The following is a 14,877-nucleotide window of genomic DNA, read 5'->3' as shown; positions in this document are numbered from 1 at the left end:
AAAAGCATTCTTGTTACTCTTGCCTAGAGATGGGCACGAACGGGCGGCAGGGGGGGGGGATGAACCATGCGGTTTGTGGTTCACCACATTTCACGAACCTGCCCCGGTTCACGAACCGGTTCGTTTGGTTCATGAAAACGTCACATCCAGGTCAGCAAATCGTCACTTCCTGGCCAGCAGAAGGCCAGTTCCTGGTCAGCAGAAGGTCTGCAGGAAGTCCATCCCCTGTTGCCTAGGAAACTGTTTGATCTGCACCAGGTTGTCTGCCGTGAAGAACCAAAAAATGAACGAAACGAACCAGCCTAAAGTTCGTGACGGTTCGTCAGAAATGGGCTGACGAACCGCAAACCACAAACCGGCCCCGTTCATCACGAACTTTGGTTTGTATCTCGGTTTGTGCCCATCTTTACTCTTACCTCATTCATCCTTACAGTGTGAAAAAATGAGTGGAAATGCCTGTTTCAGATGTCAAGGAAGAAGGGAAGGCTAAGTTGAGAGCCTTTCCTCTTACTGAGATGACTAAACTGGGGGGAGGGGATATTGAGATGAGTACTCTGGTCCCTTGACCATGCTAGCTGTTGATACAGGACTGTTTCTTTGACTCCATTTTCAAATCTTCACAGTGATCACACATTTCCTTTGTCAAAGAAAAGAGTCTTTTTCAAGGGTACCTTGGCCCAACGCTTCCTAATAATATTAATGTTTGTTAACTTGGATTCAAGGGACTGAAGTACTGTGAAGCAAGGAGCTGTCTTTTGTTTTGTCGCTGCCTTGTTTTGTTGAGAAGTTGGCTCACAGAACACTGCATGTGAATGTAGCTGGTGAAAGCTATCATGGATACCTGGGTGGTGTGGAGTCCCTCCCCTTTACACGTGCAGCCTGCGGGGGAAGGACTGGCACACAGCTGTTGCTGAAACACTAGACTAAAAGCCCAACCCTTTGCATAAGTTGTTGACAGAGAGGACGTGGCTATTGGAGCTGTAACTGCTGCAGCGCACACTGAGCAGGAAGCTGATTTGGCTGCTTCGATTTTATATAAGTTAGCAACTCAGCTCAGATTTCCTCATTAACTCTTCCACTCCTGTTTTTTGTGAAATACTTTTTGAGTTTTGGAGCTTCTGTTTTTCCTAGTTGGTATTGGCTTCCTCAATACAGAGGAGGGTTGGAAGCCAAGAACGAAGGCAGTGTACTTAATCTGTATAAAACATGCATCACTACAATGGAGATCTGTATCTGGAACCATTCTAAATGTATGGCAGTGTGTTCTGTGTTGGTGGTATGTAAGTTTCAGAAAACCACAGTGAGGGGACCCAGACCACAAGGACTTGCAGGGGGCATCTCATTTTCTCCTATCCCACCATATCCTCTTTCCCTTCCCAGTCCTCATAGCCTTTCCCCTTTCCTTCTCTCCTTCCCACTCACCTTTGTCTGCCCTCCGTGCCATCACCTTTCCCATTTTTTCCATCCTCTGGCAGCCTGTCCCTTATGGCCCAGTTGCATGGTGCCAGCTGAGCCAGGCTCAGTTGCATAGGACTAGTGGGAGGGTCTTCAGTTTTCCCTATATCTCCAGCCCCATATGACTTCCTGTGTACCTCCTGGCAGTCTGCATGTGCTCACCTTTTCCTACATCCTTCTTCCCTTCAAACCCACTAAAATTTTACCTTTTATCTGTCCCCCACACTATGGGTCTTCCAGGTCCTTCTCTGAAACTCTGACCACTACATTACACTGGTTTTTGGGCTGAGGGGTGTGCTGTTGAACAGTAGCAAGCCAGCCTGGGTGAATCATGCAAGTCATGTGGTATCAGGTCGCCTAGTGGCTGCTTCTGGGCCTAGCCCCAATGAATCCTCCCTCAAAGGCCCAAACAGCCCTGGAAAAAAAAAGAGTCTTGTCCCCATCCCCTGCCTTTTACTGATAGAAGCTAAGGCTGGAATACTGGCTAACGTGCGGTTTTCTAGCATCACTTGTCACTGGAGGCATCTGGTTAAACCCATAGACGCTTCTTCTATCATACTGATTTTTTCAACATCCAATGTATTATTTTTTAGATTTCAGATTTTTCTGTAAACCTGGGATATTTTTCAGGCGCATAGAAATATGTCTTGTCTTTCCATGACTCCAGTTTTCAGATTTCAAGAATTCGCAGATCAGGGCCATTTGGCTATTAGTACATAAGATTCTGCCACTCCATAATTGTTAAGCTTCCTCATTAGCTGGATTTTACATCCTGCAGGGGCATCTAGGGATCATTCCTGGGTTATATTTGAGCATGATTGCTACTGTGAGCCCACACCATATGGGCTCCCTAGCCACATAGGAAATCATTTGAATTATGCAGCACCTTGCCCTATTTGAGCCTTCTTAACTGCAGTAATAACTCCATTCACTAATGTGATCAAAATTGGCTGACCATGAGCAGGAGGAGCACTAAACATAAATGCGTTCATGGTAGCAACTTTACCACTAATTGAACAGTTACTTTCTGAGCATCAGTAAAAGCTGTAGAATCTTAAGGGGAAGTCTACTCTCGGGAATCTGGAGCAGCTCAGGCTCCACTCATAACCCATATATTTCCTGAAGACTTTTTTGTCTTTGTAGACAAAAAAGTGATATTTTTGCAATCCTATGTACTCTCAAGGTTTTGCTCCCATTGAACAGTAAGAATTTAGAAGAAGAAAGCTTGGAACAAGTTATACAGAATGAGGTGATAGAATTTAGGCCCCCTTCCATTTGAGACTGCGAGTAGGTAACCATCATACCTTTTGAATGTTTGCCCACGTTAAAAACTGCCTGCATATTGAAAGCTAACACACCAGGCATAGAGCTTTAACATAGCTCCCTTTCCTGATATGTTAGCTCACTACATGTCAGGAGTCTTTGGGTAGGGAAGCCGTCAGAAATGTGATACTTGATACCACTACCATATACCCTGTAGGCTGAAGCAAAACAGTCCAGAATTCTGTCACATTGGCCTGTGAGTTCATTCTGTGCTACTCATTGAGTGCTGCTTAATGTTCTTTTTGTGCTTTTGGCCTGAATTAAATGCAGGTAGATGTCGGGTTCTGGCAGTTAGATCCCCATAGTACTCCACTGCACTCACTCCAGTGTATGAGTTAAAGTTACTTTATTAGAGATCCATCAGTATCAGCAAACGCAGACAAGGGTATTGGCAGAAGTGACTTGTGTAAGGTGGGTGGGGTTAGTTATAGGGAAAGTTCCCGCCTTTACGATATGGATGGTTAGGATTCTGGTGCGAAGGAGCCAGAAAGGGGGGAGGGGTTTGGGACAGGAGGAGAGAAGAACTGTAGGAGAGTGAAGTTATTTTCAGTTCCAGGAAGAGCCAGCACTCAAGGACACATTCTCAAGCAGCTGTGAAAATGAAAATAGACATCACAGCAGGCACCTGTAAGATAAGAAACTCCCAGCTAAACAGGCCCCCAATATGCAACTTCACATACTCTCAGCGGATCAGCACACATTACAGAGCGCACAGAATACTCATGGCAGATATGTAGACAGACATATATGACAATAGAACTCTTACATGACAAATAATACAAACATGTGAAACCTGATTTCATGATTCTTTGTTGCAGTTGGAGAGGGATTTCACTGATCGCACAGAAGGGAACTCATATAACACAAAGTTCTAGGAACAATGACATTTTCTCACTGTAACCTAATAGACACACATGCAATACTAGTATGAACTGAGGCCTTGCATTACTTCTTGGCAAGTGTTCTGATCATGCCATACCTTGGGATATTATCCCTAGAGTGAAGAAATGAGGAGAGGTTCATGGTAAGATTTCTTTCTGGGGGTTGATATTGTTGAGTGGGGATTTTAAAAAGATGTACAATGGGCTTGGTAGGATTTTTAGGACAAAGATGGGTACTCTGGTCTCGTTTAGTGACTGAGACGGGAATAAGAGAATAAATAAAGATGTCTGTTTTGTGCCTTTTTTTCTTTTTCTTCTCTCTTAACCCGCCCGCCCGCCCCAATTGGACAAAGACATTCTTTGTTCATGGTTGAAGCTGCATTTTCTCCTACACATCCTATGGTAGTAAAACTGTTCTGTAACTGCATTTTCATGTTCTATAGGATAATTGAACTGAATGGACACAAGCCTCCTCTTACGTATAAGCGTTTCCAAGCCATCATTAGTCGTATGGAACTGCCCAAGAAGCCAGTTGCTGCCATAACAAGCAATCAAATGGAAAAATGCAAGACTGAGATTCAAGAAAATCATGACGACACATACGGGGTTCCGTCCCTGGAGGAGCTGGGTATGTTGCAGAGTTCTGGGGCAGCTACACCCAACTTGCTTTGGGCTTGTAATGCCTTCAAGATGGGCCGCAGTTTACTCCTTGCCTGACCAGATTTGGCTATGCATTTAGAAAAAGTTTCCAGGTTATTGATGCAACTTGGGACTTGAGAAAACAAATTGAAGTGTTCTTATCCTACATCTCATTATTACAGAGTAACCTTTTTTTTATTTGCAGTAATAATTGCCTAATTGCAGGGCAATAGTTAAAAAGAAGCTATACATGAAAAACTGCTCTGAATTTTCTTATAAAATACTGTCACTAGCAATTGTTGAAAGCATCAGTATTTAAGAACTCCCCCCCCTACTAATAGATGGGTTTCCCCCCCCACAAATCAGGTTATTTAGCAAAAAATATATCACTCCGACGTTAAGAACCAGATCAAATATGATGATTTTGTTCTAGCATCAGTCTTTTCCTTTCAGTCAGTTTATGAAGTCATATTTTTCTGCTTTCCAGGTGAATTCCCTGATGATGTAGTAGTTGAGTGTTGCACTAGGGTCTGGAGATCTGGGTTCAGATCCTCACCTTGCCACTGAAACTTGCTGGGTAACCTTGGGTCAGTCATTTTCTTGCAGTGTAACCTACCCTGCAAGGTTGTTATTAAGATAAAATGTAGGAAGAAAAAAAGATGTTGTAAGCTGCTTTGGGTCCCCATTGGAGGGGAAAGTGAGGTATAAAGATCTAAGTAAATAAAATAAATGATTTGACAGGGAATCTAGCCTTCTATTAAATTTAATGACAATGTTATCAATTAAAGTAATGTTTATTTAAGGATCTTAGTATTTCAGGGCATTTGTGAAACCCTATTCTTGTTACAGAAATGTCTAAAAAATAGAACCAGACACTGTTTTGACATAAAGATAGCAAATGGCATGCACTGAGGGCAGGTAAAAGGAATTTAAGCATTTCAAATGCTTTCCTGCTAGTATTTATCAATGTTTTGCTATTTAATGCTGTTCCAGTGCTACTATAGTTTTGTTGCTATGTCCCAATCATAACCCTTCTTGCCATTCAGTTCATTCCCAACAGGTGGAAGTACAGCATATTGGATAGAAAAGTGTGTGTTTAAGTGGGCTGTTTAAATTTAGAAGTGGGCAAAAAGAGTCAATTTATCTTATCCAGTTCATGACAGTCTATTACCTGAGGCATCTCTAAATTAAATTGCTGTTGTCTTTCTGAGTTTTCACTATGGGGCTTGTTTTCCAGGCTCATAAGGTAATTGTACAAAAAAGGTCTCTTTTCTGTATTTCAGAACATACTGCGTTTTTTAGTTGCCTTGTGCAAGTCCTTATTCAGTGGTACTCTCTTGTGGTTACAGGTGGTTATTTCAATCCTGAATTAAATAAGATCATAGTTAGCAAAAGTGCAGCAGTATTCCACTAAAGCTGGAGTTAAGCAGACGCCTAATGTTAGAGGTTTTTAAGGTTAACCACCACTTCTGTTTTTGCTCTCTCCCCTCAGGTTTCTCCACTGATGGGCTTGCCCCTGCTGTTTGGCAGGGAGGGGAAACTGAAGCCTTAACTCGTCTGGATAAGCATCTGGAAAGAAAGGTAACCCCATAAAACTGTGCATTGCAATACAACCGTTACTGTACCACTTGCTTCTAAACTGTTATCTGCTGAACTGCTCTTAACTTGTTGAGTATAAATGCATTTATATTTTGATGATAAAAATAATGATCATCCCACTGCTGCTCTGGCTAGTTGAAGATGTTGCAAGCCAAAGGTTGTCATTATTTATTGTTCTCTCTCTTTAAATGAGAACTAAGTCCCAAATTGTCTTCCATATTATTTCTTTTCAAATAAACATACTTATTTTAGGTATGGCTTACCCCACATAATTCATGCTATTTCTGTACCTGTATTTCTTGTTGTGTAAATACTGTCATCTGAAAATTTAATGCCAACTAACCAAGCATGGAAAAAAGAGTTCATCAGTCTTTAGTATGGCACCAGATAACAGCAGGAGAGTTAAGGGGGGAAAACAGCGGTACAGTAAGTAAAAATATTCAAGGGAGAGTAGTATCCTACGTAGCATTCTGACCAGGCTTGTATATGCTTTACAGATTGGTGTACATTTAATATGCACTCATATTACTGTTCTAGTATCCCTTGCCTACATTCTTGTGGAAACAGTTGGTTGGGCCCCTGATACCATGAACATTCGTAGTATGTATAAGAGATAGCTAACCAGGTTTTATGAACTAGTGAGAAATGGGGTATAAAATCTAAACTGAGAAAGTAGTGCTGTATGCATTGAATCCTGTTGGGTTGTAATGCTGGTAGAGTTTAGATGGCTGAGGTATACTGAGGAATACTGAAGTAGCAATAAGCAGCTCTTGTTGACAAACTTTTAAAAGATCTTTATTTCCCATATCCACTTACAATCATTTTCTTTGTCTTTCTTGAATCCTCCAAGGCATGGGTTGCAAATTATGAAAGGCCAAGGATGAATGCCAACTCATTGCTGGCAAGCCCAACCGGGGTCAGTCCCTATCTTCGGTTTGGTTGCTTATCCTGCCGCTTGTTCTATTACCGTCTCTTGGAACTATACAAAAAGGTGAGAAAACAAAAATGGAAGATATCTAGGCCAAGAATCAAGATGTTTTGAACATCTAATAAAACATTAATTCTCTGTCTCTAGCAAAGATTGTTGTTGGAATATTTTGTAGCTTTTTGGCTTATTCCTTACAATGTGCTATTCCCCTCTATCTGCATTCTTCCTTGGATTGTGCTTTACTTCCTACTGTAGCTATGGCTTAATTGATATCCCATGTTATAGAAAGATAACCTGTTATCTTGTGCTGGATAAACAAATGAGTGGTGAAACATACACAGCTGCATTAACAGCTGCAGTGAGTCAGATCACTGCTCCATCTAGTGTTGTTCGTTGTGACTGGCAGCAGCTCTCCAGTCCCAGGTCTGTCACAGAGATCCTTTAATTTGAGAGACTAGGGATTAAATGCAGTGCTTTCTGTACACAAAGCATATGCTCTGCTACAGAGTTTCAGGTCCTCCCCTAATCTAGTAATTCCAGCTGGGTAGCCATGTTTGCTATAACAATTAAATAAAATGAGCACATCTTATGAAGTGAGCTCTGATTCATGAAAGCATGTGTTTTTAAGGTGTCACTGGGCTCCAATTTCCTTCCCTGAGTTAAGTATATCAGGATGCTTTTTGACTAAATCTATTATTTCTGTGGTCCAATCACTAAAAGAAGACACTCTTAATATGGTCTCTCCTGAAATAGGATATGGAAGGAAATTTTTGTTTGCAAAAATGTCCAATACATTTTTTTCTAGAATCTTGCTTTTTAATATTATAATTAAAGATAGTCAATGTATTGTCGAAGGCTTTCACGGCCGGAGAACGATGGTTGTTGTGTGTTTTCCGGGCTGTATTGCCGTGGTCTTGGCATTGTAGTTCCTGACGTTTCGCCAGCAGCTGTGGCTGGCATCTTCAGAGGTGTAGCACCAAAAGACAGAGATCTCTCAGTGTCACAGTGTGGTAAAGATGTAGGTCATTTGTATCTACTCAGGAGGGGTGGGGTTGAGCTGAGTCATCCTGTAAGAGTTTCCCAGGGTGTGGAATGCTAATGGCGGGAGGCTTCACTGTATCCTGAGGAGGTTCTTTTGCATATGGATTGGTACTTGATGTGCTAATCTTCTCTGCAGGGCTATTGTCGGGGATAGAATGTTTTGTTAGCCTGGTGTTTTTCAGAACTGGAAACCATGCTCTGTTCATTCTTAAGGTTTCTTCTTTCCTGTTGAAGTTTTGCTTATGCTTGTGAATTTCAATGGCTTCCCTGTGCAGTCTGACAAAGTAGTTGGAAGTGTTGTCCAGTATTTTGGTGTCCTGGAATAAGATACTGTGCCCTGTTTGAGTTAGGCTATGTTCTAACTGTAATATAACTGACTAAAGATAGTCAGTTATATTAGGAAATCAATTAGGTGGTCTTTTACTGAAAGGCACCCCCCCCCCCGAAACCCTTCGGAATTAAATTTACAGGGATTATATTCCTTACCAAAGAGATCCTAGCTCCCAAATTTCAGGCTGATAAGAAAAAACTTCTTGCTACTTCAAGCAACTAAGTTCTCACAGAGCAGGCACGGAGATGTGTAAACTAATATTTGATTGAGCTTTTTCCTCCTTTCTGAAGATACTATAGTATTGGCTGCAGGTCTGTATTTGTGAAAATGATGCAGACAAGGGGACAAAACCCTGAATTATCCAACACATACACATGCACACACCTCTCTTCACTTCTCACGCACCCCAGGCTGCCTAATACTGTAGTCAGAGCTAGGCCTATGCTTTATTCCTTCCCAAGTCTGCAGTCCCACTTGCCAGCTAACATATGCAAGGAGAGTCTTTGTAACTGCTCCCTGAAGGATGACTGGCGGCTTGGCTGGGGGTTGGGGGGCTCTAGCCTCCCTTCTCTGTCTTTATTTCTCTTCTCTTCCTCCCTCCAAGTCTGCAAAACAAATGAGCCTATTTGTGGAAGAGGGGATCAGAAGAGGGAGGCTACAGCCTCTGCCTCTGTTCCCCCCTCCCCAACTCCACCTTGCCCTAGAGTACAAAGTAGCTTGTACAAATGCATTGTGTGCCTACATATACTCAAAAGCCCCACCCAAACCAGTACAATGATGCACTGATTGGCAGGACAGTCCTGCTTGATGAGAAGATTGACTAATAGTTTTGGTTGGGATCAGGGCTTTTTTGGGGGGGGAAAGAGGTGGTGGAACTCTCTATTACCACATGTGCACGCGTGAAACATGCACGCGCTCCTGGAAATATGTGATGACATCACCCCCGAAAGTGATGCCGCTTCCCGGAACATAGCACAATGCATTACGAGATAAATGTTAGTACACTTGGAAAATTAAAGTATTATGAGAGAGGGTTTTTTTTCCTTTCTGTATCCTCTACCAAAAGTGAAATCTTCCATTCCCTTTCCCAAACATTTCATTTCTTTGGAATCATATTTTAAAAAATGCAAGAAGGAGGCCTCTAAAAATCCAAAACCTATCTCACGAATCTAAATTCTAACAGATTCCCTCTGCCAGCGTAGAAAAAAAAATCCAAAATTCTCAAAATTCCACAGTCTCACTTAACCTCCTCTGCAGAGCCCGCGCCAGGCCCGAGCAGCGTCGTCTTGCTCTCTCTCGCCGCTCGCTCACACACGCAGACACACACACACACAGAGAGAGGAATGAAAAGAAAGCAGAATGAATTCAAAGCAGCTTAGCCTCCTCTGCAGAGCCCACAGAGCTGAAGGAGGAAGGAATCACGTAGGCAGATTCCAGAGCTGCCGGAACACTGTTCCGGGGTGTTCCCGCTCAAAAAAAGCCCTGGTTGGGGTCATATATCTGGTGTTTTCCCCCCCTTTGCTGCTTGGGAAAATAGTGGCAGAATAACTACCAGCTGGAAAGCTGCTAACCATTACTGAATATCAGAAATAGTTCTGTTTGGATTTGGAGCATTTACTTTATTTAAGATTGGACATACTTTGGGTAGCTTCTTGATTAGTCAGATTTCAACTGGACATCCCAAGTGTAGACATGTGTTTGGGTACCAAAAAAATCCTAGTTCTGTTTTATGCACCTTCTTTTCATGCCTTCTCTAGGTGAAGCGGAACAGTACTCCTCCGCTATCGCTGTATGGCCAATTGCTTTGGAGAGAATTTTTCTATACAGCTGCAACAAACAATCCCAAATTTGACCGTATGGATGGAAACCCAATTTGCATCCAGATCCCATGGGACAAGAATCCTGAAGCCTTGGCAAAATGGGCAGAAGGCAAGACAGGATTCCCCTGGATTGATGCCATCATGACACAATTGAGACAGGAGGGTTGGATTCATCATCTGGCCCGGCATGCTGTAGCTTGCTTTCTGACAAGAGGTGATCTGTGGATCAGCTGGGAGTCTGGAGTGAAGGTGAGTTGTTGAGTCAAAAAGTGTGCATTGGCTACTGAGATCTTTGAAATAGTTCTGTAGATGCATCACCTCTGCATATTACCTCCTGAAACAAAAGCTTATCCCACAGAACTACAATCTGACAAAAGCCTCTTTAAAAAGAAACTCTTGAATTAAGGTGTTATGGATAGCCTCCAGAAGTAAGTTTGTTTTCATGAGCTTGTTAGGAAGATCTATTTAAGGTTTTTTAAACCCTCAGTGGGGACCCTAAACAACTAGTAAAATTTAAATAAACAAAAACCCAAACCAGTCATACACCATATCCTGGCCTGCTCCTGGATTGGCTTGGCCAGCTTATTCAGGATCACGGGTTGTCAGTCCCGGGTTAAGAGTCAAGGGTCAAGACTTCTTTGGCTCTTGCTAGAAGGCTCACTCCCTTTGGCCATGCTGAGGCTTAAACAGTAAGGGAAGCAGAAACTCAGCCTAGATCTTATTCTGCTGGCAGATATCTCAGGATTCACCTCCCTTGCTAGAAGAGCCTCTGGCCATGCCTAGGCTTAAATAGAACATGTAAATCCTGCTACCATGTTAATGTGGATGTATTAATGATCTTGTATTGAAGGCCAAATACTAGAATCTAGATGAAATTGACAAGCAGACATCCAAAAACCAAATTCAGCTGGCATATATTTAGAAATGTATCATTCTTTGGGTTGAAATCTAATTTTTTCTTACCTAAGAGTAGTAAGAGAATTAAAGGTAGGGAGAGTCTCTAAGGTGCTACTAGATTGAAGGGAGGTACTTTTCTTGTCTGACCAAACTGGGGGGAAAGCTAAAAGAAGTAATATGTCCATAGTTAAAGTGTCTGGGTAGGAGGGTGTAGGCAAAAAACTGTGTGGGTGAGAGGTATTAAACCCTTCCTCATTATACTCTTGTTTTCAGGATCTTATCTCCTCAAGCTGGGATTTGAGAAAAAAAATCAGCATTAATACAGTGAGCTAAAGAAGGGGGAACAGGGCAGAGTTTAACTCTCCTCATTCATGTACCTTGTGTTTAAAAATAGACACCCTTCTTTAAACAGCTTAACATGCTTATAAATCTCCCCATAACAATCTAGTTTGGCTTTCATTATACCACAAACCTATAATTTGGTTGACTATTTAGCACCTTATTTTTCCAAGGCACAAGTAATTAAATATAATCGAGTTGACAGGGGGCTTTGGTTCCTACTCCACTCATCAACTTTTGCACCAGTAACTTATCATGACACCATCTCTGAAATTTGCCTTAAAAGGCTTTCCTCATTGGAGTTCTCATTCTGATTTGTTACAGGTGTTTGATGAGCTGCTGCTGGATGCAGATTTCAGTGTGAATTCAGGCAGCTGGATGTGGCTTTCCTGCAGTGCTTTCTTCCAACAGTTCTTCCACTGCTATTGCCCTGTTGGCTTTGGACGTCGTACAGATCCTAGTGGTGACTTTGTAAGGTGAGCACATTGACCAATTCTGTCTGCTACCTTTTAAAGAATAAAAACTCTATAGAATTGTGCCATTTGACTGTCTGATCATATGTAAACTCTGTAATGTAAAGAGTGAACAATACCTATTTCAATTTGTGTTGTAGACGATATCTGCCAAAGCTGAAAGGCTTTCCTTCACGCTATATCTATGAGCCCTGGAATGCCCCTGAGTCAGTGCAGAAGGCAGCAAAATGTATCATTGGGGTAGACTATCCCAAACCCATGGTGAATCATGCAGAAACCAGTCGACTGAACATCGAGCGCATGAAACAGATTTACCAGCAACTATCACGCTACCGAGGCCTCTGTAAGTACTGACAGCTGCATCGTGCAGTGGAGTTGACCATCTTAGTTTCTGTAGTAGAATTGGCATTTACCTTTTACAGGTAAGTGTTTTGTGCTAAGAGGAAGGGTCTGTTTCTTTCCAGTGGTGCAGGAAAATCATAAGTACCTCCATATAGATAGAACTGAGAGAATGGTAGACCATATTCTGACATTTGTATTAAGAAGTTGCTTGTAGGGGGAAGTCAGAAATGAATTAACTTTGCTCCCCCTTGGCTCTCGATCCTTCCTGGTTCTTATGTATATTTGAGGAACTAATTTCTGTATTGATTAGGTGTTACTATACATGTCCTGTATTCAAAGAAGGTACTTTTGTAATTAGCTCCTCTGTATGTGATACGTGTGAATAATAATAAGCAGTTCAACACATCCTTACAGAGTTTAATGAATATATAAGTTTTAGTGAAAAGGAAAAAGGTTCAAGTGAATATTGCGCTCCTGGGGAGTGGGTTCTTCCTCGGTTCAGTTTCGGGCTTTTGGGGCTTCAAGGTACACATCTTTTTTTAAAAAAACCTTATGCATGCATTATAACGTGATGTTGCTACTTCATCTGCCCAACAGGATCCCACTCCCCCATGCCAATCATTCCTTCATTGGACTGAAAGAATACCACCAAAATTGAAACAGCAAAGATTGGCTGTAAACCTTTGGCAGGAAAGATGCCAGTGCACTATATAGACACTGCACAGCTTCCCCGAGGTGCACGTCACCTTTTTTTCTTAACTTTGCGCATGTGTTGTAATGTGGCATTGCTACCTTGTCTGCCCAATAGGATCCCACCCTCCCATGCCAATCTTTCCTTCATTGGACTTCAAGGGTCCCACCAAAATTGAAACATTGAAGATTGGCTGTAATCCTTTGGCGGGAAAGATGCCAGTGCAGTATATAGGCACTGCACAGCTTCCTGTCTCCTTTGCTTTTCTTCGGAGTTGCTTAGGAGTTTATGGTAATTTTGCATGGAGGACCCCGTACAAAGACACAGTCCTAAGAGACCACTGTATATAAAGTATAAATTTAATATATCAGTGAAAGTGCAAAGTGCAAGAAAATCCCAATCAGTATCAAAGCTCTTAATAATATTTCAAAGCTCTCTGACAAAAATTTAACCAATTTTAACACTGGTATTAGGCATTGGTTAAATTTTTGTCAGAGAGCTTTGAAATATTATTAAGAGCTTTGATATTGATTGGGATTTTCTTGCACTTTCACTGATATACTAAATTTATACTTTATATACAGTGGTCTCTTAGGACTGTGTCTTTGTACGGGGTCCTCCGTGTAAAATGCTGTGTTTGAGACCACTTTCCTCTTGTTGTTTGATAGGAGTTTTTGGTGCCTGATCGTGACTGCTGCATTATGTGTAAAAAGCACTCTCCATGGAAAAGAGCAAATATTGGGGAGTCTCCGCAAAGGCTCCCCCCCCCCCCACACTAAAGTAACGCTTCAGCTTTGCTTCCTCCCTTCACATTTTTTAAAAATTAGATTCAGCAATCACCATGAACAAACTCGCTAGAGTCCCACTGTTTACTTTTGTCTTCTTTAGGAAATGTGATAATTTAAAATTATCTTCTAATATTGCAATGTGGCAACGTTGCTGTCCTTACGAAAACTAAAAAGTAATGGTGGAAAAAGCGGTCGAGGAGCTGTGAAGAGTGCGTGTGGTTAGTTCCGCATGAACCAATCAGGTCCTGTGGTAAAGGAGAAGGGGGGAGAAGAGAAGCAGGAGTATAAGTGTTAACACTGATGTTGTTCACACCAGCTGCGACTTGTCTGCGACTTCAAAATAAACACGTGGTACGTGTGCAAGGGGAAAAATTGGGGATACCACGGACATTGTTCGGTTCTGCATCCCAAGTGTGAAAGTCGCACAAACACGGGAAGCAGAAATGGTTCTGAAACTATTTAAAGTCCCTCAGATAGGCTTTGATGTAGCTGCATTCATTTAAAATTAGTTCAGGGTGTATTATTAGCAAGAAGTAGCACTTCTAATACTGAATATGTTAGTTGCTAAAAGATTGTCATTAGAAGAGAGCCACTTCCCCCTACGAGCAACTTCTTAATACAACTGTTCTGGCTTTAATTGGACGCTTTGAAAGCTTCAACCGTATTGGTACATTAGAATGGCATTTATGGACTATTGCTTTTATGATAATAAAACTAATATATCTTTAGGGGGAGATGTACAACTGAATTGTTTAAATGGGCCTTTGGAAATTGACCTGTTATTGTGCTAGTTGTCTGAATTTGTTATTGGTTTCAGTATTTATAGGTCAAGATGTTCTGAAGAAGTGAACTGTGACTCACGAAAGCTCATACCCTACCACAAATTTTGTTATTTTTATAGGTGCTACTGGGATCTTGCTCTTTTCTACTAGTATTTATAGGATTATACTTGGCAACTGCTTTGAGTCAACAACAAAATAAGTGTATAAACGTTTTAAACAGATAAAGGCAAATTAGTTGCAGCCATCAGCACTTAAGAGCTAATAAGATTCTTCCAAGAGTCAGTCACTGATTCTCAGATGTAAGAAAGATGGCATGATACTCTAAAAGCAAACATGTGGGTCTTACCTGTTGGTATGTGTGTGCATCAGTGAAAAATGATGCCTTGCTTTAATAGAGACTGCATGTTACTTTTTACAGGTTTGTTGGCCTCTGTCCCTTCCTGCATGGAAGACTTCAACAGCCCAGTCACAGACCCTTCTGTGGGACAGGGAAACAGTACTAATACAAGTGAGTAGCATCTGACTGTAAATTACACAGATCTTTTAAT

At 41.7% G+C, this 14,877-nt stretch overlaps 1 protein-coding gene across 1 annotated transcript in view; it reads left to right on the top strand.

Moving 5' to 3' along the window:
* Positions 1-14,877, top strand: part of CRY2 (cryptochrome circadian regulator 2) — a 33,689-nt gene that overhangs the window by 12,502 nt on the left and 6,310 nt on the right. The window contains exons 4-10 of the mRNA XM_054971231.1: positions 4,103-4,287; positions 5,791-5,879; positions 6,748-6,888; positions 9,955-10,266; positions 11,578-11,729; positions 11,867-12,069; positions 14,748-14,837. Coding sequence (XP_054827206.1) covers positions 4,103-4,287; positions 5,791-5,879; positions 6,748-6,888; positions 9,955-10,266; positions 11,578-11,729; positions 11,867-12,069; positions 14,748-14,837 — 1,172 coding nt within the window. The remainder of the gene's footprint in view (positions 1-4,102; positions 4,288-5,790; positions 5,880-6,747; positions 6,889-9,954; positions 10,267-11,577; positions 11,730-11,866; positions 12,070-14,747; positions 14,838-14,877) is intronic.

The sequence above is a fragment of the Eublepharis macularius genome, chromosome 2, assembly GCF_028583425.1.
Source record: "Eublepharis macularius isolate TG4126 chromosome 2, MPM_Emac_v1.0, whole genome shotgun sequence".
Taxonomy (NCBI): Eukaryota; Metazoa; Chordata; class Lepidosauria; order Squamata; family Eublepharidae; genus Eublepharis; species Eublepharis macularius.
Note: the sequence above shows the minus strand (reverse complement) of the source record. Positions and strands in the feature narration are given on the sequence as shown.